We start from the raw sequence: 23,819 nt of genomic DNA, 5'->3' as shown, positions 1-23,819 counted from the left end.
TAATGAGATAAATGGTCACCAGAAGGAGCACCAGCCGATATAATGCTGGCACAAGTTCTCGACAGAGGTGGCTTGCTGAATTAGCTTGTCAACCTGCTCCGGCACGTCCAGGTCACGGAACCCGCGGAAGTCGTTACCAGTCAGCTTGTCCGTAATGCGCTTGAGAACAAGTGTAGCTCTGGCGTTTCTGATTTCCGCACGCTGCTGGACCTCCATCCGGGCGGCCTCCTCCGCAGTAATGACGCCATTGCGTAGGAGCTCGCTGGGGTTTGTTACGGGCAACTGTATGCCAGTCTGTTCAGTGATAGCCTGCGTAGGCAGGTCGAAGCCCCAGTTGATGAGTGGATCGTGGGCAAAGGCTTCGAGAATAGCCATAAGCGATTCTTTGTTGTCTCGCAGGACCTTCATGACATTTTCGCAGGTGATGCGGAAGCTTCCTTCGATACCACTGACCTCCATAGCGTATGTGAGCATTCTTGTTAGCCGGAATGGGACCTTCTCTGGGTATTTTTCCCTGAGAATTGCAGCTTCGAAACAGTCACCGAAATCGATGTGTACCACCTTGCCAGTAATGCGGTCCAGCATCAGATTGCTTGGGTGACGGTCTCCGAGCCCCAGTATATAGCCGACCATGGACATCACGGCCAAGGAACGGGTGTAAGTGGTTCTTCTCTCCAGCCATGACTCAGAAGACCGACTCTTCAACCAGAGAACCTTATATAGGTCTTGTCCTTTCGTATTGTCCAAGGCATAAGTAAAGACCTCTACTTTCTGTAGTAATGTCAAATTATCATAGTCGGGTGCCATCTGCAACATAATCCTGTGCTCTAGGTTCAGCTGAATTTTCCTCGATTCGCGGTATCCCCTGATGAGAACGTGGAAGGTATCACTATTCGGAACCCATCCAAGTAAACCAGATTTTGGAGACAATGGGATAGCGGGATACTTTTGGATATCTAAATGTCTACGGAAACATTCAGAATCATTTTGAAGTAGAGTGTTTACCAAACCGAATAGTTGCATCACGAGACTATCTTGTCTAATATCTTCATGACCCTTCAATGCGTACTGGTAATCCTTACCATCACTACCCTTTATGGACAGACGGCGTGGGCGCTGCTTCGAGGAAATGACTGAAAAGACAGGTTCAAAGTACGAGATACGAACAACTGGTTTTCCTGTACTGTAGGTACCCGGGACAGCCAGTTCCAAGTCGTTCGCTGCCAATAGCTTCGGTGATACATGCTGCAAATCCAAAGTTTGTAGCTGGGGGAGTTGTCTGCTAATGCGCCGGAAAACATTGTAATATATGTCCCAGGCCTGATCCAAATTACTGATATCCTGTGTCCTCTTATAGTTCATGACCCATTCATATGCGTCATTCAGGTCTCTACCAAATGAATTCTGGAATGATATCTCCCGTAGAGTCTCAGGTCCCCTCTTCAACATTTCATGCAGTGGTTCCAAAGTAGCGAACATCTTTTCCGTATTATGCTCTCCGAAAAACTGTCTACTCGCGTCCTCCAGACCTTCATACCATAGCTCATGCCACAGCACAGCAATACGAATGAGCTCATTGCTAACCAGTTCTGCCTGTTCAACCAGATTAGAACTATGCATACGCATCTTCTCCATAATAGACAAAGCAGCTCTCTGCCTAGATACAGATTCAGATTTTATAGCAACTGTTAGAGGGAAGACGAGAGCCTGAGGATGAGCCTTGCCGAGGTCAGATAAGAGAGATAATAATGATCTACTCACGGTTTGGTTAGGCTGGTGAATTCGGGATATCAACTGCGGTATCACTTCTAGCCAGTTGTCAATTTTAATTAAATTAAAACCTTCATGCATGGCCTGAGCGGCTTCTGGAATCCCACCAAAAGTAAACCATAATGTCAGCAAGCGTAAAGTATCCTGCAGAGAGTTAGATTCCGACAGAGATATCGAATGGAAGAAGCCCTTAATTGCGGGAACAACGTGCCTCTGAACAAGATCTGGATGACATTCCGAACCATTGCAATTTACAGCGTCAACGTCAATACTATTATGCTGGGCGGTGCCATCAGTCTGGCCCACGGATTCCGTTTCATTCGATAATGCGCGATGCTCATCACGGACACTATCTGTCATCAACGATATGACCTCAAAGTTTGCCAACGCCCAATTATGCCAAGCCTTATACCAAGTATTATCAAAATGAGTGGCCAATAGGTAGGAACCGAGAATGGCATCAGGGGTATCAGTCCTCCATTTAGGTTGCAGCATAACTCTCCATTCTCCCTGCTTTAAGAAACAGCGCGCCAGTAATTTGGTGTACTCTTCAATGTGGCATGCAGGAACAACACTGTTGTGAGGAACATTTTGCGCAATCATATTACTTGGATCCAGGCCCAAATCATGTGCCATCCTCGATGTGAAGCTAATGAGATGGCGCAGAGCATCCTTTCGAGAGCCAGTTGCCCACATATATTTCAGTTGAGCATAAACAACAGGTGGCGGAGCTCTTGCAGTGTTTGGATGTTCAGGGTCGCCACCTTCCTCTAGCAACGAATTCAATGCTTTTTGGGCCAGCCCCATCCTTCCAGATTTACGACATAAGTTCGCAAATTTAATCCACACCTGCATATCCTGCTTTGGCTTCACAACCAGAGACCTGACTCTAAGTATGCGCTGCCATACGTCAACGTTCTTTTGACATCCTAGAAGTCTGTGGTTCCAAGTTTTTCTCATAATTGCACGCTTCTCAGAATTTTGGGGCAATTTCTTATATTGAATGATCTCTTCCAACTCTGCTATCATCTGTGACCGCACGACGACGCTATATGCCCTATTATAACTTTCATTAACCAGTGCAGACATTTCCGTCACTAGTAAATCTCTGGCAAGGAATATGTGCTCAGATGCTTTTTCAAAATCGTTGCTGTGAAGACAAAGTATTGCATCAAAGAACTCTTTATCAGGCGATTGTGGCTTCATCACATTGATATATTTCTCAATAGAATCCCAATGCCCTAGTCCCCATTCAGCAGCAGCAGCGAGAGGAGCAATTATACGCTTTATGTCTAACTTTGCATTGGCCCATTTTTCTGCGCCTAGCTGAGATAACTGTTCCCACTCTCCAAGAGCATGTAACGACCTCATTTTACCCATCGTTACTTCTATGGTATCCTCACCAGCAGCTTCCCGCTGATTATACGCGTTCAAAGCGTCATCCCATCTCTGTAACTTTTCATACCATGTCTCTTTCAATTGCAAGTCATGATGCTGTTGCGCGTGCTTTAAGATTCCAATAGCAGCGTCTGTTTGGTGGAGTTGATTATTGATACTTATTAGTGATTCAATAGTGGACGTGCTCGGTTCTTGAATGAACTCTAACTCTTTATAGTGTAATGCTTTTGCATAGGCATGACATCTCTGAGCATATTCACCCAACGTAGGAATTGAAATTGGAAGCGATTTATCATCATGTTCCAAAAATTCAACGAGATTCAAAAGCGTCTGATGTATCTCTGGTGGATTATTTGGCGATGAAAGCGCAGAGCACAGGGACTTGACAAGATCCTCCTGATACTGCGTGTAAAGCTCAGTCCAACAACTTGCAAAAGAGGCGTTAAAAAGTTCACGTGCCAAAGGATAGTAAATGCCCGCTAAGCCGGAACATGCGCGAAGAGCATGAGATGGTGATTCCTTCAATAGCTGTATAGACAACCTGCGCATCCATTCTTGCCAGTCTTCTTTTGTTCTTTGCTGGCTACAATCCCATGCACTTTTGAGCACGGCTTGGTTCACAGGGAGCTTCCTTGACGGGACCTCCGTATCTGACACTTCCCGACTTGGGACTTCAAAGTCCTTGTCAACAACCACTTTGGTAGGTAAAGGTTCGTTGTTCATCAGTTTACCAACCAGCTGGTCATATATGCTGTGCTGAATATGCGCTTTAACAAGGGTCTTGTTAATAATAGGAATAAAAACAGTGAAATCAGTGCTTAGCTGCAGGAGAAGCAAACTTAGAGTATTCATTACTGCTCTGATAATTTGCTGATCGGATACATTTAGCACGCGAATCATGGTTTGCACAATTCTTGAGGACATCTCAGAGAGGTTCACACTCTTAGCCAGTCTTCCAATGGTAACGATTGCTGCTCTGTTTAGATTTCCACTGCCATATTCACACATTCTGACAATTGACGGGATGACTAGATGGATATAGTCATCTAAGTTTGGCCCAAAAACCACCAATGATTTGAGGATCCGTATGGAAATTATTTTTTTATTTGAATTATCTTTCTCCAGAACATCCAAGAAGAGTGTCAGAGTGGTGGGCAGATATGGCTTAAACTCTCCTTCCAAAGATTTAGAAATAGATTCGATAACAGAAATGATTGTAATTTGCAGTTTAATAAATGGGAAGAACTCTTTAATGACTTCAAATATTTCGTCAACATATGGCCTGATATGTTGCTTCACAATTGATACCATAACACCTAATTGTTGAAAATAAAACTCAAGTATTGATGGAGGACAGCTACGCATCACATTAATCATTCCTGGAATAATTTGCTTTAGGAAGGAGACGCAGCGGAGTCCCAATGTTTGGAAGATGTGCATCACTGCCTGTATGACAGCAGTGTGATGAGAAGATAAAGAAGGATCCTTCAAAATTTTCATTAGAGTATTGATCACGACGGTTGGATAATATTCTTCATTGGAGGGTGACATACCTTGCATTAACAAAGCAACATCTATGGATGGGGCATTTTGTTCGACGGATATAGGCGTGCTGGATGTTCTTTCAACTTCTCTATGTTTATAAGGGTCCAGAGCTCCCAGAATCCCTATTAGTCTAACTGTTTCCCTCCTTATGCTTTGGGAACTCTCCGCTTTTAAAATATTCACGAGAACACCAAGTAATTGAGGATAGTCAAGTAAAGGATCGATAACGTATCCTGAGGATGCGGATAGTTGGCCCAGAGTTTTCAGAGCTGCGCTTCGCTTAAAAGAGTTTGACTGGTCCTGGAAAGTGTTAATAATCAGCGGCATTAGTTTATCTAAATAATCTTTCATGTTTTCGCCACCAACAACAGAGAGTTCCCCAACAGCTTGTAGTGCGGTGGAGGCCACTGCAGAGGAACTATCCTGGCATTTTGGCAGGAGAACATCCAAAATAGACTCAATATAAGGTCGCGTCACATCTTTACTCGAACTGATTAGAGTACAGAACATTGATGCACTTTCTTCTTTCTTGCGTGTCATGCTTGAGTGCTTTAGCTCTGTAAGTAGCTGGATAAGAGTTTTTCGGAGTGAAGGGACAATATACGCAGGATTAACTGATGCAAGTCTACCAACAATTTTCATAGCTTGCATCTGTATGATAAAAACTTCATCATTGAGGGCCATGAACAATAACCGAGCATTATCTGGTTGGGATAACTGCGGATCGAAACTGCTGTCTAAATGCTTTAGAATCTCATGCCTGATTTCTGCCACCGGGTCTGTTATCGCGACAGTCAGCAGTTTACTCAAAACCTCAGCAACCGCATTTAAGGCATGTAGAGATGTTTGCTGGCAAACATTTTCCTTTACAAATAAATCACAGGAGGTTAGGGCGGCCAGTTTCCTCACTTGAGGGTTTTCGTGTTCAATATATGAGATAACAACTAGCCTAACAAATTCAGCTAGTGAGTATTTGTGATTGATGGTCGCGAGCATCCGCAAAGCTTGGGTGAGGATAAGTGCATCCTGGTTGCTATCGTTTATATCACCTGTTTTCCGTAGCCATGATTGATCTCGGTATGCCCTCGCTTTCTCATTAGAAAAATGCTTAATGGGTGTTGGCGAGCCAGGCGGCCGAAATTTATCACCAGAAAGATTATAACATATTAGATCCAATAGCTTCTCATTGACCAGTGGCTCCAGTGCGGGTAGTTCCTGGTTTAATGTTTCGAGAGTATCCTGCATATAATCGCTCAATGGACAGGCCAGCATCAAATCTAACAAGTCACTATGCAGATATTTCGAGAGAATAGGACCAACGGCGCATGCCAGTTTGGCAATACAGTAGAACAATTCGCTCTCAAAATGCTTGCGACTCTTATGCTTGGTGAGAAATCCATCCCTGATATTGTCCAGAATTGAGTCCAAGTAGGCCGCTATATTAGAACGCACTTGGAAAGCAATATCACCAATCGATACAAGGATAGCCGCTCTGTCAGGACTATTAGCAACCCCAGAGTGCACGTTCTTCAACAATGTCAGATAGTGTACCATGGTGTCGTCAAGGTATTCCTCCGTAAACAAATCAGAATCAAAGGATGCAAGCAGCGGCAATATCGCGTATATTTCTTTTCGTATCACAGGTGATTTATGATCTTTGTATCTCATAGTGGTCTCGTAGATTTCATTGAATTTTTCATACAGATATGGCCCCTTCAGTGACATCAGCTCCCGATAGACCAAAAGCGTCCCATGGACTGCCTCTAGCGTCCCAAGGTTAAGCCCGTAGGCGCAGCTTTTAAACAATCGCTGCACCCACCTGTTCGTTAGGACGGAGTCCCGGTCGTTGATAATAGACAAACAGTGGCGCAAGGTAATTGCCGCATCGATTCGTATTACCAACTTGGTGTCCCGTAAAGCGCGCCATATATTGTCGAGAACAGAATTCAAGTATGGATACAGCAGATATGGCGAGTTGTCGGCGATAGCCGTGATTATCAGTAGTGAAGCGTGCTTCCTGTACTCCTGCTTCGAGTTTGAGGATGAGTTTTCTGGTGAAGTGGTGAGCCATTCGATGCACGTCTTTACTTCGAACTCAACAAAGTCAGACGTCAGCGTTCCTCCCGGCATGGCCAGCTTCCCAAGCGCGGCGGCCGCAGCGCGCATAACCTCGATGTCATTCGACGGTATCAGCACGCGCAGATAGTTCGCCAGACGCGACGTCTGGTTGGGTAGTTCGTCTGTGTGTGCATAAAAGTCTATCAGCGTGTTCACCGCCAGCACGCCTCCCAGTTTCTCGTTCGAGTCCGAGCCGTGGATCAGCTCGAAGATCTTGTTGTTCAGCTCGTTGCTGAACCGCTGAAAGTGCTCAGTAGACACCTCCCTGGCTAGCGAAATGAGACTATTCTTCAGCTCAAAAGACGCCGCTTTTCGCTCTTGGTTATGGCTGCTCTTTAGCCTGTTAAAGATCGCAGTGAATCCCGAGAAGCTCGTTTCCGAGTCCGAGTCCACCACCCCGGGTGTCGCGGCCGCCTTCACAAACGCGCCCGGCCCGCCGTTACCCACGGCCGCTGAAGACGCTCCCGCTGTGCCCGCAGCAGACGCAGAGTCAACAAACAAATCATCTGACGAAGTCGTGATCGAAACAAGTCTTTTCTTGGCCTTATCTCCCTTCCGCTTTAGCATGGTCATATGCTATACCCTAATGATGTCGGTGCGCCTGTCAATACCTGCGCGAGACCTAGTGCGGTGAGCTGGCATGGTATAAGTAGTGCGTATTACCATTGACAGAGATGCTAGTTTCACAGCCAGCCCATATATGGCCGGGTAATCCCAACTTGACACACCCAGCTCTCGCTGCCTGCGCTGCCTATAGAGAGCATAGTGCCAGGAACACATCCGCAGCGACGGCTGAGGGCCCACACTGCTTCGGCCGGATGTGGGCTACTCTACAGACCTGCAGAAAGTCCGTGTCGCTATATGCCGTGTTTCAAGGTTCATAAACGAGTCAAGAGGGCAGATGGAGCAGGAGCGCTCGAGGAACGCAGAGGGCCACCAATTGGCTCCGCGGAATACCTACGAGGGCTCTCCTGGCTTCACAAGCCACGGCGTTGGCCTTCGTCAGGTGTACCGTGGTTGGTGATGGTGATCACCTAAAACGAAAGGCGCATTAGACCCCTTTTCCACTGCCAGCACTCTTAAGCCAGTAAGTGACAAGCCATCCGAAGCCAAAGGCTCACACAAGTCTACCAGAAGCATTTGAGACCAGGAATACAGCATGTCATACCTCAATAATCCTGCTGTTGTCATGGACAATGGTACAGGATTGACCAAATTGGGATTTGCAGGTAACGACTCGCCCTCATGGGTGTTCCCAACGGCAATTGCGACTGCGCAGCCTTCCAAGACGGCCAAGAGTAGCAGTATGAGCGGTATGGGCCAGAGCGGGAGCGGTATGGGCGCTGGCGGGTCTGCATTCTTTGGCAACACGACGTCGGCGACGTCGTTCACGGGCTTTACGTCATCTTCTTTGATGTCGAACAACCTGGCTGGGAAGCGCGGGACGGAGGACCTCGACTTTTACATTGGCAACGAGGCGCTGGCAGCGGCACAGGGGCCGTCGTACTCGCTGTCCTATCCGATCAGACACGGGCAGGTGGAGGACTGGAACCACATGGAGCGGTTCTGGGAGAACTCGATCTTCAAGTACCTGCGGACAGAGCCGGAAGACCACTTCTTCCTGCTGACGGAGCCTCCTTTGAACCCGCCCGAGAACAGGGAGCAGGTGGCGGAGATTTTCTTTGAGTCGTTCAACTGCGCAGGCCTGTACATCGCGGTGCAAGCTGTGCTGGCTCTCGCCGCGTCATGGACTTCGTCGAAGGTAACAGACCGGTCCCTGACGGGTACAGTGATTGACTCCGGCGATGGTGTCACACATGTGATTCCTGTTGCAGAGGGCTATGTGATTGGCTCCGCGATCAAACACATCCCGATTGCCGGACGGGACATCACCCTTTTCATCCAGTCGCTGCTACGTGAGCGGGGCGAGGTGGACACTTCGTTGCGCACGGCTGAGCGCATAAAGCAGGAATACTGCTACGTGTGTCCTGACATTGTCAAGGAGTTTAACAAGTTCGACAGGGACGCCACGAAATTTGCACAGTTTATCGTGGAAAACAAGGAGAAGACGCAGAAGAAGGTGGTCGATGTTGGATACGAGAGGTTCTTGGCTCCTGAGATTTTCTTCAACCCCGAGATTGCATCCTCAGACTTCCTCACGCCATTGCCCACGGTGGTAGATCAGACCATCCAGGCCTGTCCGATTGATGTTCGTAAGGGCCTCTACAACAACATCGTCCTATCCGGCGGCTCCACAATGTTCAAGGACTTTGGTCGCAGGCTACAGAGAGATCTGAGATCCATAGTCAACAACAGAATTGCACAGAGCGAGTTGTTGAGCGGCACGAAGTCCACTGGTGTAGAGGTCCAGGTGATCTCACACAGAAGGCAGCGGAATGCTGTGTGGTTCGGTGGTTCTCTGTTGGCCCAGACTGCCGAATTCAAGAGCTACTGTCATACGAAGAAGGATTATGAGGAATATGGCCCACAAATTGTCAGGAACTTCAGCTTATTTAACATGGTCTGATGTATATACGTTATAGCACACTTCTCAATAACTGCCACTCTCTATCCTCCTCCAAGCGCGCGTGACGTGTGGAATGAGTAGGAATTGTCATTTTATTAGACACCTTTTGTCTATATATGCTGGGTATATCTTACTGTACAGAAAGGCGTGCAGGCTGCCCGAGGTCAGTACTCGTCCTTACCACTAATGATGACGTTATCGATCTTCAAGATCATCCGGCACAATTCCGTTGCCAACAAGATTTGCTGTTTCTTGCCAATCAATGGGTCAACTACGAACAACTCCTTCATATCGTTGGAGCCTTTGCCCAAGCAGTCCACACCAATGGTGGAGACGTTCTCCTTGACCTGCTTGCTCTTCACAGTCGTCAACGTCTCAATTGGGTCGAGACCGGAGTTTTCGGCTAGGATCATCGGAATGGAATCCAGAGCTTGGGCAAAAGCACGGAACGCATACTGGTCAATTCCGCGTTGCTTGTCAGCCTCACTTGCCACGGCAAGAGACATTGTAACTTCGGCAGCACCGCCACCGTACACGACGCGGGAATCGCGGATCATGTTACGCACGACACAGAGAGAGTCGTGGAGCGCACGCTTGGCCTCGTCGACAATCATCTTGTTGGAGCCGCGGAGGAAACAGGTGACGGTCTTGCTGTTCGAACACTCCTCGATCACCAGCATCCGCTCCTTGGTAGTGCCGAATTCGAGCTCGCGGATCGAGCCACACGTCCCCAGCTTCTCCGGAGAGAGCGACTGGAAGCGCGGCACAATCCGGCCGTTGGTGGCAATTGCGATCAGCTCGAGCTCCTGGCCGCCTACCCATCTGACAGCCGGCAGCTCGTTCTGCAGCAGCAGGTGGTTCGCCTCGTCGTCGAACCCCCACTGGCAGATGACGACGTCCGCGCCGGACTGCTTCACGTAATCGATCATCTCCTTGAACTTCTCCTGCTCGTACTCCTGCAGCTTCTGGTACTCCTTCACCGTCGTTATGTCCAGCTTGTGCTTCGTCTTCGGCTTGGGAGGCTCGAAGGGGCAGGTCAGAATGGCCAGCTTGACGCCGTCCTTCCCCTCCTTGGGCTTCACCTCCTTCGGCATCTGCGGGTGCGAAAAGTCCTTGTCCAGCACCACACCGTGGATCAGCGCAGAGTCTCCCAACGAGCCACCGACACGGCCCTCTAGCTTGATCAGATCGAAGTCCACGTCCTTGCGGCCCTCGTCCACGACCGCCATCACCGCGTCCACCGCCATCTGCGCAAACGTGTCGTGCACCTTCGACACGATCTTTGACCCCAGCGACGTCTTCGCCGCCTTGAACAGGTACTCCCGGAACACCTCCGGGTCCGCAGACATGTCGTCCGCCTGCTGCTCCAGGTGCGCGACGGCCTTCTTGGCCGCCTCGTTGAACCCGTTCGCCACCCGGATCGGGTGGATGCCCTTCTCGATCAACTCCAGCGCCTGGTCGAGCAGTGCGCCCGCCAGAACCACCACCCCCGTGGTCCCGTCCCCGATCTCGTCATCCTGCGACTTCGACAGCTGCACGAGCAGCTTCGCGATCTCGTTGTCCAGCTCCATCTGCGACAGAATCGTCGCCCCGTCGTTCGTAATCGTGATCTCACCGTCTGGCGAGATCAGGATCTTGTCCAGCCCCCGCGGCCCCAGAGACGTCTTGATGATCGACGCCACCGACCGAGCCGCCAGGATATGCGACTTCTTCGCTTCCAGCCCGTGCTGCCGCTTCTTGTTGCCCTGGTCCTTCACAATGATGAATGGCCGGCCCATCTCGTCCTGCGCCACAATCGCGTTCGACAGGTCTGGCATCGCCATCGTCTGCTGTGGTTGCGCCATTGCTCCCACTGCTTGCACTAGCCTCTGTGGTAGTGGGCGTTGCCACCGATAAACAAACCTGAGCCTTTGGCCTTGCAATTTTTGCGCGCCGGGTAACGGCGTTACACGCTATAATACAGCTATATACACGGGCTGGGCCCTCAGTTGTTGGTGCGGAAGCGGTAACCGCACGACGTGCACGTGTAGAACACCGTCGCGCCCTCGTCCGCGGACCGCAGCTGCAGCGTGTGGTACTGCATCTCGTCGTGGCCACACTGGGGGCACTTCTCGCGGATCGTGGCGCCGTCCTCGAGCTCGCCCTTGCGCAGCGTCGTTTTCACTACGCTGCGCTTGGCCCGCAGCGCGGATGGGAAGGCATCATCCGCCGTGGCGGTCACCACCTTCAGGTTGGAGAACGTGGCCTTGTCGTACTGCGCGTCGCACAGTGCGCAGGCCACGTGGTCGCCGGCCACGGCCGACGGGTTGTCCAGAAGGTTGCCGCAGTAGACGCAGAAGATCAACGACCCGACCACCGACATCTCGCTGGGGTCCGTAGCAGAGAAGCTGCGGGTGCGCGGCGCGCGCGCAGAAAAATTTGCACGGAGGTCACGTGAGAGGTCACGTGCGCCAGCCGTAGCGCTCGTGCGCGGCGCGCCGGCGCTCGCGGATGGCGGCCGCGCGCGCCTCCAGCGCACCGCCGTGCGCGGCCGCGTGCGCCGCGAGGGCGGTGAGCTGGCCGCGCACACGGGGCGGCGCTGCGGGGGTCGGCGCTGCGGGGGCCGGCGCTGCGGGGACCGGGACTTCGAGGGCTGCCGGCAGCGGCGCGGGTGGCGGCACGGGGGAAGCGCGCCGCGCCGCGAGCGTTGCGCAGTACATGCGTCTGTCGTGGCCTTGCTCGAACACTTGGCCCATGGCTGGCGCTCGGGGCGGTGGCGGGGCGGGTTTCAGATGCACAAAAAGTTCGAGCGTACGTAAGTGGTCCGTAAAGCCACTCGCTGATCCCGTGAGATAAAGTCGCCGGACACGCCGCACACTATCAGGGAAGCTGGGGGAATGCGGGCGAAGGTGCGCGTCTTCCAGGCACGATCAGAGTTGTCCAGCGAACCCTGACAATTTCGAGACATCACAGCCGCAAATGGTCAAGCACACAGTTTCTTTTTCGCCGAAGCTCATCTGCGTCCAGTATTAAGTTTCAGTCGCCGAAGAGAGTAGGAATGGCCTGTATTTAAAGCTAGGTACCCGCGGCAACTATTTATGGGGCCCGTTGTGGACCATGAAGAAGGGTTCTATATAGCAGGGTTCTGTGTAGTGCGAGGTGGCACGTGACATATGGTATCGATGCGGACGTTCTCACGGCAGAAGAAGATGGCGGTTATCGCGGCACTGTGCTCGGCGGTCCTGGTGTATGCGCTGGTGCGCAGCGGAGGATCGCCGCTTGCCGCGTCGCAGCGCATCCTACAGGTTAAGGCACCACAACAGTACTTGCACAACCTCTGGCAGGACTCGTGGGGACTGATTGCGGGCGACCGCGACCAGCGCGGGAGCTCGCGCGCGCAGGTGGAGCAACCGTGCAAGTTTCTGCCGGCAGCGGTGCAGCCGCGGTTCCGGCTGACGCGAGAACAGGTGCTCGGTGTGCTCGGGAAGGGCGGGATGACGCTCGAGAGCATTGTGCAGTTCTACCGCCGCTGGCGCTTCGACACGACATTGCGCTATGTGCTCCCATCCTCGCTCAAGCACGGGCTGCTCGGCCGCGTGGTCGAGCTCCCGGCGTTTCTCGGCGACGTGTTCCAGCGCGAGAAGCTGCTTATGAAGACTTACGATTATGACCCCCGCATCACATCTGCGGTGTACTATGACGCCGTCGGCGCGGCATTGGCGGCCGACGCGACGATTGACGACATTGTTTTTCCATTCAGCTGGTATGACTGGGCTGATCTCTCCATTCTCAACGATTTCATCGACCTACCCCAAAGCGAAAAGCCCACCGCCGACTGGGTCGTTAACCGCTACTTTCCCGTGGACGATCTCTTCAAGTACGAATCCGCGTTTGGCCGCAATCTTTTTGACACCGATCGCGCGAGGGGCTTGGTGGCCGAGTACTACCACTCCAGGACCAAGTTTCCGCCCATCGCGCCTGGTGCTGCAATTGACGCGGACCGGTACTGTCGGAATTCCACAAATCCGTTTTTACCCGGGTTTGAGTGCCCGGAGGTCTTTCCGCAGGCGAGACCGGAAGTCTACCACTTGCAGGCCCGCACAAGATTATACACGCGGGGGCCGATCCCCTATTCACTAACGTTTTTGAAGCTGGATGCGCCTAGCATCACCGTGCAGATCTCGAATACAGAGGCGCTCCAGAAAGATGGCACTCCTTACAACATCGCTTACAGTGGCATGCTCGAGGCGTACTTGAAGCGCAACGTTAAATCTTTCCCCAAGATGCCCCGGCGTGATTACTACTTTGAAAATCTGCCCAAATTCGAAAATATGTGGGATGCGTACTTCCAGCGCGCAAATAAGGGCCCTGGTTCCGAAACTGTGCGTAAGCCGCTCTTTTTGAACCTTACCGAAGCGGACTTCGAATTTGATGCCTTTACGAAACTACGCCAGCTACAGGCAAATCAGGCAAACTTGACAGCCCACCAGAAGGGCTACATGACCGCCCTTAACTATTCGCTCCATAGCCACTACGCAGACTGTGACAAATTCTTCACGGAGGCTGGGGACTCCACGGATTACCAGCACCTGGGGCACCACTTCGACTCGCGGTTTTTCCGCGGGGCGATATCGTATGGAGAAATACGGGCGCGCCTAGATGCGCTTATTAGGGCATGGCTCTCTTTTACCAACAGTAGCAACCTTGTTACGTGGGTAGCGCACGGATCGATGTACGCGTGGATGTACGACGGGCTGGCGTTTCCCTGGGATGGCGACCACGATGTGCAGATGCCGATACGGCACTTGCACATGCTTGCGGAGAGATTTAACCAGACTGTGGTGGTGGACGATCCAACGGTAGGAAACGGAAGGTATTTTATTGACGTCACGTCATCGATTACGTCGCGTGTCCATGGGAACGGCAAGAACAACATTGACGCCAGGTTCATCGACGTTGATTCGGGGCTTTACGTGGACATCACGGGGCTCAGTGTTTCCAGTGACCCGGTTAACATGCGCTATGATTGGCTGGTTGAGAAGTTCTGGCAGGAACGCAACAACGGGACCGCCTTCTACAGGGACCCTAATATCATTCCAGGGTACACTGACCTGACGCCGAAGGAGCTGTTGGAAAAGGAAAAGTCAGAGAAAGGAAACGGAGTTACGGAATTGAGAATCAATCATTTGACTGACCTGCAGAATGAGCTCAACAGTGACGGCAACGATTTCGCGAAATTGTCTGCTGCAGAACGCTACAACCTCAACAAGCACATCAAAGTTTACAATTGTAGGAACAAACACTTTACGACATTTGAAGAAATATCGCCGCTCAGGTTGACATATTTCCATGGTATGCCTGCATACATTCCCAACCAGTACCTCAAGATTTTGAGGGCCGAGTACCGTGTGCCAGACTCGTTCAAGACCATGTCGTACCACGAATCCACGTTTCTACCGGAGTTTCGCCTGTGGGTTCTGGATAAGCAACTTGACCGGGTCACCAACTCTGATTCTTCGTCCACCATTGCCGAGCACACGATTCCGCGGGACCATATAGAGGGGCTCACTACGAATGAGGTGAAGCTGCTTCTCCAGAATATTGCGGTGTTACCGGAGGCAGAGGATCTTTTCGTGTATCTATGGAACACTCGCCATATAACGCTTTTCCGCCAGAAGGAGATAGAACTCCAGTACGAAAAAACGCTATCACGAAAGAAGAAGGCCGATCTACTTGATACCTTTGTGCGCGGCCGTCGCTTCAACGGTATATACAAGGATATTTTCCAGGAACGGATGGAGACCAATTTCTGGAACAACTTGCTCTCTATGGCGGACGTTTCTTTCCCCCAGGTGCTCGATGAGCTAAGGAAGTTGCATCTGAATCTTGCGAAGGAACTCTTCCGGATCAACTCGGAAATGGCCATGAAGGAACTAGACTGGGCAGCCGAATTTGGAGAGGAGACCCCCGGCAGAATCAACTTCAACAAATATGGAGAGCACTTCTTCTCAATGGGTGAGAGGTCTTCGAATGCAATCTTCGCAAGCGATCCTGTAGACAGAGGCCAGTCTATTAGCGACCTGTATCGTACCGACCTGGAGGACAAATTCAAATCAAAGTACAATGACAGAAAGACCGCAGCAGAAATGGAACGGAAGAGGAAGGAGGAAGAGGAACGTAAGAGGAAGGAGGAGGAAGAGCGTAAGAGGAAGGAGGAGGAAGAGCGGAAGAGGAAGGAGGAGGAGGAAGAGCGTAAGAAAAAGGAGGAGGAAGAGCGTAAGAGGAAGGAGGAGGAAGAGGAGCGCAAGAGGAAGGAGGAGGAGGGTCGCAAGAGGAAGGAGGAGGAGGATGAACTTAATAGGAAGGAAGATGAGGAACACAGACAAAGTAAGCACGAGGAACACCAGCGACAGGAAGACGTGAGCCCAGTTCAGGTGCAAGTCGAATCCATTAAGGAGCGCGATTAGTTCCGTTCAGCCCTAACTACTGCAGCATCGGCGGGAATAGACTATCCGAATATTACATGGCAGCGATCCACGCGGATTCCGCTTAGTTAAACAAGCCAGCCATCACCTGCAGGGCACAGGCCCCAAACATGTACTCCTTGGACTCTGTCGCCGGAAACGGGACCTTAGAACTGGCATTCCGTATATACGCAAGATCACGTAATTGTAACATATCGCATATTTCTCGTAAGTGGAATTGGCCACGTAGTGACCTGGTATGCTAGCGGGGAAGCGCTTGTAGGCATCGCCACAGCGTTCCAGTGACGGATAAGCCCCCTCTCCGCTCCGGTAAAGGCACATGCCGCTGCCGTTCGGCGTGGATCGGCAGTAACCAATTACTGAAGCTTACTTTATTGCCTTTCCGGCGGTCCCGCCTCAAGCCGCCACCTAGTTCGCAGTGCGACACCTTATACGTAAGAGATTACATACGATGATTAAGTGTCGCAAGCAAACAGGTACTATTTCGCGTCTCGACCTACCTATCTTTGATTGTCGAATCTAAATGATCCAGGCAAGCGACAGCCCCGAATACCAGCGCCATTGCCTTGCGCGCGTGGGTGCAGACGGCTTCGCTTAACAAGGGCCGGTAGCACGGCTAGAACATCGACGGAATTCGGAGCAGATGCCCACCTGGACAAGGTGGCGCTGTCCCATTAACGACGGGCTCGCCACCTAAGCGCCACAAGGTTACTACAATTTACCAGCGAGGCAAATACACAGTTAATAAGGTCCACAGGGGCCCAGCCAGCATAAAGCCCTGCTGCGTTGGCCGAAGCAACCGTTAGGCGCCAACCTGGCGGTCCCACAGAGTAGCCGCTGACATCGCCGCGGGCTGGCAGCCCTCCCGGCCATCAGGAGCTCGCAACCTGTGACCTGCGGAGGTGGTTAGAGAAATACTGCTTAAGGCAACACCTATGATTGCACCATTCTAGAATGTAAATCTGGGGTATGCGAGTAGGTGGCCGCATTACATTGAACTTCATATGATACCGCGCGAGCATGGTGTCAGCTACATCCGGACGGTCCATTGGGAGCAGTAGGTAACCCGGCTTCCAACTAGATGATGCGCTGTTAAGGAGAGCAAGCGATAGTTGTTACGGCGATCAGTTTGTGCGGAAAATTCCCGCCTTACGTGATATACGGACAATGAGGTGGATCTGGTGTATATACATAGCGACAGCTACGTGTACGAACTTGTGCTACGAAGGGTATCGCCAGATTCGATGACGCTCCAGAAACTCCGAGTATCTCTGCGTATAGCTGTCGTGCAGCTGAATCCTCAAATAGGCCATGTGGAACAGACTACCTCGCGGGCCTGGTTCATGCTCGAGAAATTAAAGGGCGATTGCCTGAAGGACAAGCTAGGCCAGCCAGATATCGTGGTATTCCCCGAGTTTGCCCTCACCGGATACAACTTCAGCAGTCGGGGACATATCCTACCGTATGCTTCAAGGGCGGGAGAGGGTGCATCATATGCGCTGGCTAAGAAAGTATCGGAGCTCTTCGGGTGTGTCACGGTGATTGGGTATCCTGAGCGAGAATATCAGACTCCGGATACGCGGCTTTACAACTCCGCGCTGGTAGTTGGCAGCAACGGGCAGGTCCTTTTCAATTACCGGAAGGCCTTTCTTTATACCACGGACGAGAACTGGGGATGTTGCGAAAACCCTGAGGGCTTCCAGCAGCTTCAGCTCACGTTTAAGCAGAAGGGCACAGATGAACGAGGACGGTCCCACGATGTGACGCTGGCTAGCAGTATCGGGATATGCATGGACATCTCGCCGTACCGGTTTGAGGCTCCGTTCAACGACTATGAGTTTGCGACATTCAACGTGGATAGGGCCACTGAGCTGATAATATGTCCCATGGCCTGGCTGCACTCGGTTTCAGTTACGAAGTACACGGAGGATATCCAGAGACAAAAGCAGCATATCGACAGCCTGGTACAGGAGCAGGAGCTCCCGATGTGCGGCATGCAGGGCAATTACCAGTTTAACCTGCACGGATCGAGTGCTCCGGTCGTTCGTATAGCTAGAGACGATCCTGAAATCGAAGAGGACTACAAACAACTGGACCATCCAGACCAGACCAATGTGAACTACTGGATACTTCGGTTCTTGCCTTTCCTCGCGCTGAAGAAGCGTGTTCAGTGGTTCTACGACCGCCTCCTACTACCAACGCTCAGGAAGTTTAAGCGCTTCCCGCGCTCATATATTGGTGCCTCAGCAAATAAGCCGTGGGAATTTGAAAACCGCAACGCCATCCTAGTTGTGGCTAACAGATGTGGCATAGAGGATCGATATACTATCTACAGTGGCAGTTCCGGGATATTCAAGTTTAATGGCCAATATGGTAACGTGGAGCACCATCTTGACAGTCGAAATCTGAGTGTTGAGCTGCTAGGGAACTTAGGCAAGGGCAGAGAGGGAATTCTCATGAGATCTGTAGAGTTCGATGTAAATAGGGATTTATGACTGCCCCCCGCGCCGTCGTAGGCGGCTGTGCAGTATGAGGCGCGGCACGGGTTATGTATCCTTCTGTCCGCCGTTGCTATTGAAGGAAAGATGAAAAAGATAAGATGGGTTATACATTATATGTTCTACTATAAGGACCTGTTAGGGGTGATAACGAATGGGAGTGTAGTGATACAACAAGAAAAGGCACGGCATGATCTAAAGATTATAGGTCTAACGGTCGTCAAATATCTAGTAACTCGGGCATACACAGATTTTAGTCAAAACAGAGATGGCCTACCAGCAGTGTGAAGACTGGTCCATGAAATGACCGGGATGTGGCGCACGAGGACTCAAGGCTCAATGCCAGCACTCTTCAGCTTGTTCTTCAGCGTTTCGATCTCTTTGAAAGCGTTATTGAGCTCCTCTTCCAGCTTCTCGTTGGTTGAGGTCAGCTGTGATACCTGCTGTTCACTCAGCAGTTTTTGCAGGGTCCACTTCTCGATGTTGGTGTTTTCCGTTTCCTTCAGTTTTTGGATATACTCCGCTGCACGGGAAAGTATCGCCGCTTTGCTCGACTCCTTCACCGGCAGTAGTTCGGCAACCTTATTGATGGCAGTGTTGATGTTTTCACGGCGTCTCCGCTCGACCTCTTTGTGCGAATCCTTGCGCTGCTGCTTCCACTCTGGGGTCCCCGCGCTGGGAGCGGGCTTCCGCCCCCGGCGGCCAGTCGGCTTGTCTCCACGCAGTTTGCCATCCTCGTCGTCGTCATCATCTCCGTCCAGGTCGACGTTCGGATCCTTCTTGAGGTCGTCCATGTCGTCGTCCTCGTCGTCGTCCTCGTCGTCGTCGTCCTCATCGTGCACGTGGTCTGCGTCACCTGGGTGACCGCCGACGCCACGGCCCATGCCGTGTCCCCCGACGCCTACTTCATCTTCGTCGTCGTTCAGATTCGTGAAGCGTGCAGCTGCTGCGGCCGCGGCGGCGGCCGCGGCCGCTGCCTCATCGCCAATGCTTGACGCGCCGGGGTTACCCTTATTTACCTCGTTATCCACTTCCACGTCCCGCAGCAATTCCGAGTCAATATTACCTGTATCATCCAGATGAGACCTCTTCACATTTCCTCTGTTTGCTCCGTTTATTTCATGTTCTCCATGTAGTCTCTTCGTCATCTTGTAGTGGCTTTCGCGCTATTTTGCTGTTATTGGTGTGGGTCCTAGTGTGAGTGAGCTAACCAACGTGATTTCCACGTGTGTTGTTTATTGAAAATTTTTACACATGATCAGATTAAATAGACTTCACCATATCCGGGTAAGTCGTTTATCACGTGATGGATTCGTACTGCAGTACGTAAATCACGTGGAGATACTTCCCCGCACAAGGTGACTAGTAGCTTCCCCGCCGGAGACATGGCAATGTCCAGCGATACGCCAGCCATTGTCTCTACAGCTTTTGAGGGCTAGTCTGACACACTCAAAATGGCCGAGGCTTTCACTCCCAGATAGTCACGTGTCATCTTCCGTGTGAAGACTCGGCACGTAATTGTCATGCAGCAACCAATCATCTATGTTTGCATTCCCGGTTACTACGGGGTGTCATGGCTGTGTTTGTTTGGGCGCTGTTAGTGTTTACACCCGCCACAAATGTAATGTGCTGCATCCCCCCAAGACTGAACAGCCCTTCTGAGCCACGCCCGCCCCGAACTACTAGCAATCTATGCGCGTGTCTCTGCAATCTTGCATTGTACTCATGCGCATATCAATGGCAACGCGAGCGCATCAGCGCTGGGTCTCTGCGACTCTCGACAGTCGTGGCGAAAGTAACTTACGTACAGTAGTTGAATACGGTAAACAAGCTCAGCAGCACCACACATGACTATATTTAGCCTGTCCCCTGTCTGCTTCACGCCTGGTACCGGTCTCCCGGCTCGCTGCTCGGAAATCCTTGGCGGGTTTACAGAAACCTCGCCAAACTTGAAGTAATCATGCACGTGACTTCAGGTGTAAGGGTGCGCGGCTGAATTAGACTCCGATGGGACTGCGCGCCACAAAACTTACACCTGTACATCCTACACCCACACAACCGATCTGCGGCTCTCGGGGGGGGGGGCGGGCCGCTTACGAGCCTGGGGGTCCCGCCTAGGGCGGCGTCTCTGGACGGACGCAGCGGGGCCTCTCTCTGTCCGCTGGCCAGGAGCTCGCCGAATTCAGTAGGAGACCAGACGTGGTAGCCGGGGGTGTCCACGGCAAAAAGTGTTAACTTTTCACAAGATATCAACGAGACCAACGTTCTTGATCGCATTTAGTCGTATAGTACCAAGTTAAGCAAACCAAAAATGGCTAAGTTCTTGAAGGCTGGTAAAGTTGGTACGTATAGATGTGGGAATTTCAGTTAGGAGAAGATCCATACCCGCGGATGCGACGGTAGAGGGGCGTGAGCGGCGCAGAGGGGAGGTAAGCCGGCATTTGCAGGGAGGATCTCACAGCGAGCAGTTACTAACATTAATCCAGCTGTTGTTGTCCGCGGTCGTTACGCCGGTAAGAAGGTGGTGATCATCAAGCCACATGACGACGGTACCAAGGCCCACCAATTCGGCCACGCCTTGGTTGCTGGTATTGAGAGATATCCTTTGGCCGTGACCAAGAAGCAGGGTGCTAAGAAGGTTGCCAAGAGAACCAAGATCAAGCCATTCATTAAGGTTATCAACTACAACCACTTGTTGCCAACCAGATACACCTTGGACGTTGAGTCCTTCAAGGCTGCTGTCTCCACCGAGACTTTCGAGGAGCCATCCCAGAGAGAGGACGCCAAGAAGGTTATCAAGAAGGCTTTCGAGGAGAGACACCAGGCTGGCAAGAACCAATGGTTCTTCACCAAGTTGAACTTCTGAAGGGATTTTGTTCCGGTAAGCATTATCATTATGTAATTTAAAAATCAAATCCTTGTATAACGCCTCTTCTCCTCTTTAATTTCTAAAAGGTCTCTAACGTTACGGCAATTGCGCTGTTGGCGGCATGTCGGGAACCTAGAAAAAGCTCGCTGGTGCGGAAACGTGCCGCTCTACTCACCACTGTTGTGCGCCACGAAAAGCACCATGTTCCGTCGGATGCTGCACACGGGTGCGCCGCTGCGTGCAGTACGAAAGCCGCAGTTTAATGTGAAGGCCATGCTGGCGCGGCTGCCGGACTACGTGGGATCCGTGCAAGCGCGGGAGCCGGTAGACGGAGAGCAGCTCATTTCGAGGCTGCAAGAGCTGCCAGAGAGGCAGAAGGAGGTTGCGCAGATAGATGGAGAAGTAAGGGTGGTACAGAGCCGGCGCAAGGTGCTAGAGGCGGAGATGGCGGCCGGCATGCACAGGGCCGCGGGCGCAGAGCTTAAGATGCTCAAACAGAAGTACCAGGCCCTTGCGACACGGGCAAAGGCGCTACGCGAAGAGATCCGCGCAACCTGCGAGGATCTCCCGAACCTGTTAGATCAGTCCACACCACATTCCGAGCCGGAGATTGTTGAGTGGCTCAACCCGCTGCCGGAATACCGTGCAGACGCTCGCTGCGAACACCACGACGTCATGGTGCGCAAGAAGTTGGTAGATTTCCAGGCCGCTGCCGAGGTTACAGGCAGCTCCTGGTACTATCTCATAAACGAAGGCGCCATGCTCGAGCACGCGCTGGTCAGCTACGCTACCCGGAAGGCGCGCCAGTGGGGGTTTTCGCTTTGCATGCCACCTTCCATAGCCCGCAGCGAGGTGATTGCCGCATGCGGATTTCGACCCCGCGATCAAAATGACGAGCAGCAGATATACGCCATCGAGGGTTCTAATCTCGGGTTGACGGCGACCGCGGAAATCCCGCTTGCGGGATTGGGTCTCAATCGCACACTGGACCTCGCCTCGCCTCGTGCCCTGTGTGGCGTGAGCCGCAGTTATCGTGCGGAGGCAGGCGCGCGGGGCAGAGACACAAAGGGTTTATACCGCGTGCACGAGTTCACCAAAGTCGAGCTCTTTTACTGGGCCAAGCCCGCCGATAGTGCTGCGCTTTTGGAAAAACTGCGTGCGTTCCAGACCGAGTTAATTTCCGAACTGGGCCTGTCTGCCAAGGTCCTCAACATGCCCGCTAACGACTTGGGCGCGCCCGCTTTCAAGAAATATGACATCGAAGTATGGATGCGGGGACGCGGCTCTTTCGGCGAGGTTTCCAGCGCCTCTAACTGCACCGATTTCCAAAGCAGGCGGCTCTCCACGCGCTTCGTGAACGACGCAGGGGATCTAGACTATCCACATACCTTGAATGGAACAGCAATGGCGGTCCCCAGAGTTATTGTGGCCATTGTAGAAAACTTCTACGACCCAGAGACGGATCGTATACGCATTCCAGATCCCCTGCAACCGTATATGGATGGTATGCAATACATATAGCTAGCTTAGGCGACACGACAGCACGGCGATGAACTCGTCGAGAGCGTTTCACGTATCATCCCACGCGCGACGTATTTAGTGACTCCATTTGCCCTTAACGACTATCGTGCAAAGGAGTTTAAGATAGACAACTTATACCAACCCCGCAACCGTAGATAAAGGCATTTCTATCCATAAGTTGGGATGCTACTGTTGGCATTGAGTGATGCACATATACCAGATCGGTCAATTGTACGTTATAACGGAGATGGAGTTCTCGCATATATGAAGGGCGTACTAACCAAGGAAACTAGGACTTACCATCGAAGTTCAAGAAACTTTTAAATGTACCCAACAAGATTGGACAGGTGGTGCTGCTGGGTAACTGCACTCGCTCTTACCAATTCCTGAAGTTTGTGAACGAGGTGTCCAGCAATGTGGTGATCGTGCGGGGGGAATTCGATAACGCAACCATCCGTACAGTGCAAAATGTGAAGGAGGAGATACCGATGAACACGATCATAAAGCAGGGTGACTTCAAGATTGGGTGCTGCAATGGCTACACACTGGTGCCCAAGAGCGACCCTCTTTCGCTTCTGATTCTGGCACGACAGCTGGATGTCGACATCATGCTTTGGGGCGGAACGCACAGCGTGGAGGCATACACGCTCGAGGGAAAATTCTTCATAAACCCTGGCTCCTGTACCGGAGCATTCAGCACCGACTGGCCCCTGCAGGATGACGCTCTGCAGGGAGAAGGCAGCCCATCGGCCAAGTTGAACGGAGCTGCCACCGCCCCTCAGCCCACGGAGGGAGAGGCTGGCGACGAGAATGGTTTACAGCAGGAACTGAGCACATCTAGTCGCACACCGCGGGAAGCCGAGGCTAGGGTGCTTGGATCTCCGAACAATAGGCGCGAGCTCGAAGGGGGCGCTGCGGACGTGGAAGCAGAAGAGAACTCGGAAGACGATGAGGAGGTTGACGAGGTAGACATAAATGGCGGGTGCATACCGAGCTTCTGCCTGCTTGACATATCGGGCTCTACGTGCACGCTTTATATCTATACATTTGTGAGCGGGGAGGTGAAAGTGGATAAGGTGGTGTATAAAAAAGACTAGTTGCCTGTCTAC

General features: G+C 51.8%; 10 protein-coding genes across 10 annotated transcripts; 6 read left to right on the top strand and 4 right to left on the bottom strand.

Moving 5' to 3' along the window:
- Window positions 1-15: 15 nt before the first annotated feature.
- TOR1 (phosphatidylinositol kinase-related protein kinase TOR1) lies at window positions 16-7,404 on the bottom strand (the record flags this gene model as incomplete). Its single annotated transcript, NM_211322.2, has 1 exon — window positions 16-7,404. The coding sequence occupies one exon, from the start codon at window positions 7,402-7,404 to the stop codon at window positions 16-18; it is 7,389 nt and encodes a 2,462-aa protein (NP_985967.2).
- Window positions 7,405-7,990: 586 nt separating this feature from the next.
- On the top strand, window positions 7,991-9,358 carry ARP3 (actin-related protein 3; the record flags this gene model as incomplete). Its single annotated transcript, NM_211321.1, has 1 exon — window positions 7,991-9,358. The coding sequence occupies one exon, from the start codon at window positions 7,991-7,993 to the stop codon at window positions 9,356-9,358; it is 1,368 nt and encodes a 455-aa protein (NP_985966.1).
- A 164-nt stretch (window positions 9,359-9,522) lies between these two features.
- CCT5 (chaperonin-containing T-complex subunit CCT5) lies at window positions 9,523-11,202 on the bottom strand (the record flags this gene model as incomplete). The annotated part of the gene is made up of 1 exon (NM_211320.1): window positions 9,523-11,202. The coding sequence occupies one exon, from the start codon at window positions 11,200-11,202 to the stop codon at window positions 9,523-9,525; it is 1,680 nt and encodes a 559-aa protein (NP_985965.1).
- Window positions 11,203-11,342: 140 nt separating this feature from the next.
- On the bottom strand, window positions 11,343-11,720 carry RPA12 (DNA-directed RNA polymerase I core subunit RPA12; the record flags this gene model as incomplete). The annotated part of the gene is made up of 1 exon (NM_211319.1): window positions 11,343-11,720. One exon carries the CDS (start codon window positions 11,718-11,720, stop codon window positions 11,343-11,345), a length of 378 nt encoding a protein of 125 aa, NP_985964.1.
- A 790-nt stretch (window positions 11,721-12,510) lies between these two features.
- Window positions 12,511-15,804, top strand: MNN14 (Mnn14p; the record flags this gene model as incomplete). Its single annotated transcript, NM_211318.2, has 1 exon — window positions 12,511-15,804. One exon carries the CDS (start codon window positions 12,511-12,513, stop codon window positions 15,802-15,804), a length of 3,294 nt encoding a protein of 1,097 aa, NP_985963.2.
- Window positions 15,805-17,066: 1,262 nt separating this feature from the next.
- Window positions 17,067-18,317, top strand: NTA1 (amidase; the record flags this gene model as incomplete). The annotated part of the gene is made up of 1 exon (NM_211317.1): window positions 17,067-18,317. The coding sequence occupies one exon, from the start codon at window positions 17,067-17,069 to the stop codon at window positions 18,315-18,317; it is 1,251 nt and encodes a 416-aa protein (NP_985962.1).
- Window positions 18,318-18,649: 332 nt separating this feature from the next.
- CBF1 (Cbf1p) lies at window positions 18,650-19,468 on the bottom strand (the record flags this gene model as incomplete). Its single annotated transcript, NM_211316.2, has 1 exon — window positions 18,650-19,468. The coding sequence occupies one exon, from the start codon at window positions 19,466-19,468 to the stop codon at window positions 18,650-18,652; it is 819 nt and encodes a 272-aa protein (NP_985961.2).
- Window positions 19,469-20,631: 1,163 nt separating this feature from the next.
- On the top strand, window positions 20,632-21,186 carry RPL27A (60S ribosomal protein eL27; the record flags this gene model as incomplete). The annotated part of the gene is made up of 2 exons (NM_211315.1): window positions 20,632-20,662; window positions 20,807-21,186. The coding sequence occupies 2 exons, from the start codon at window positions 20,632-20,634 to the stop codon at window positions 21,184-21,186; spliced, it is 411 nt and encodes a 136-aa protein (NP_985960.1).
- Window positions 21,187-21,390: 204 nt separating this feature from the next.
- Window positions 21,391-22,710, top strand: DIA4 (putative serine--tRNA ligase DIA4; the record flags this gene model as incomplete). The annotated part of the gene is made up of 1 exon (NM_211314.1): window positions 21,391-22,710. The coding sequence occupies one exon, from the start codon at window positions 21,391-21,393 to the stop codon at window positions 22,708-22,710; it is 1,320 nt and encodes a 439-aa protein (NP_985959.1).
- A 183-nt stretch (window positions 22,711-22,893) lies between these two features.
- On the top strand, window positions 22,894-23,807 carry VPS29 (retromer subunit VPS29; the record flags this gene model as incomplete). The annotated part of the gene is made up of 2 exons (NM_211313.1): window positions 22,894-22,941; window positions 23,004-23,807. The coding sequence occupies 2 exons, from the start codon at window positions 22,894-22,896 to the stop codon at window positions 23,805-23,807; spliced, it is 852 nt and encodes a 283-aa protein (NP_985958.1).
- Between the last annotated feature and the right edge of the window lie 12 nt (window positions 23,808-23,819).

This window comes from Eremothecium gossypii, chromosome VI (genome assembly GCF_000091025.4).
Source record: "Eremothecium gossypii ATCC 10895 chromosome VI, complete sequence".
Classification (NCBI taxonomy): domain Eukaryota; kingdom Fungi; phylum Ascomycota; class Saccharomycetes; order Saccharomycetales; family Saccharomycetaceae; genus Eremothecium; species Eremothecium gossypii.
This window is presented reverse-complemented; position numbering and strand designations above follow the sequence as displayed.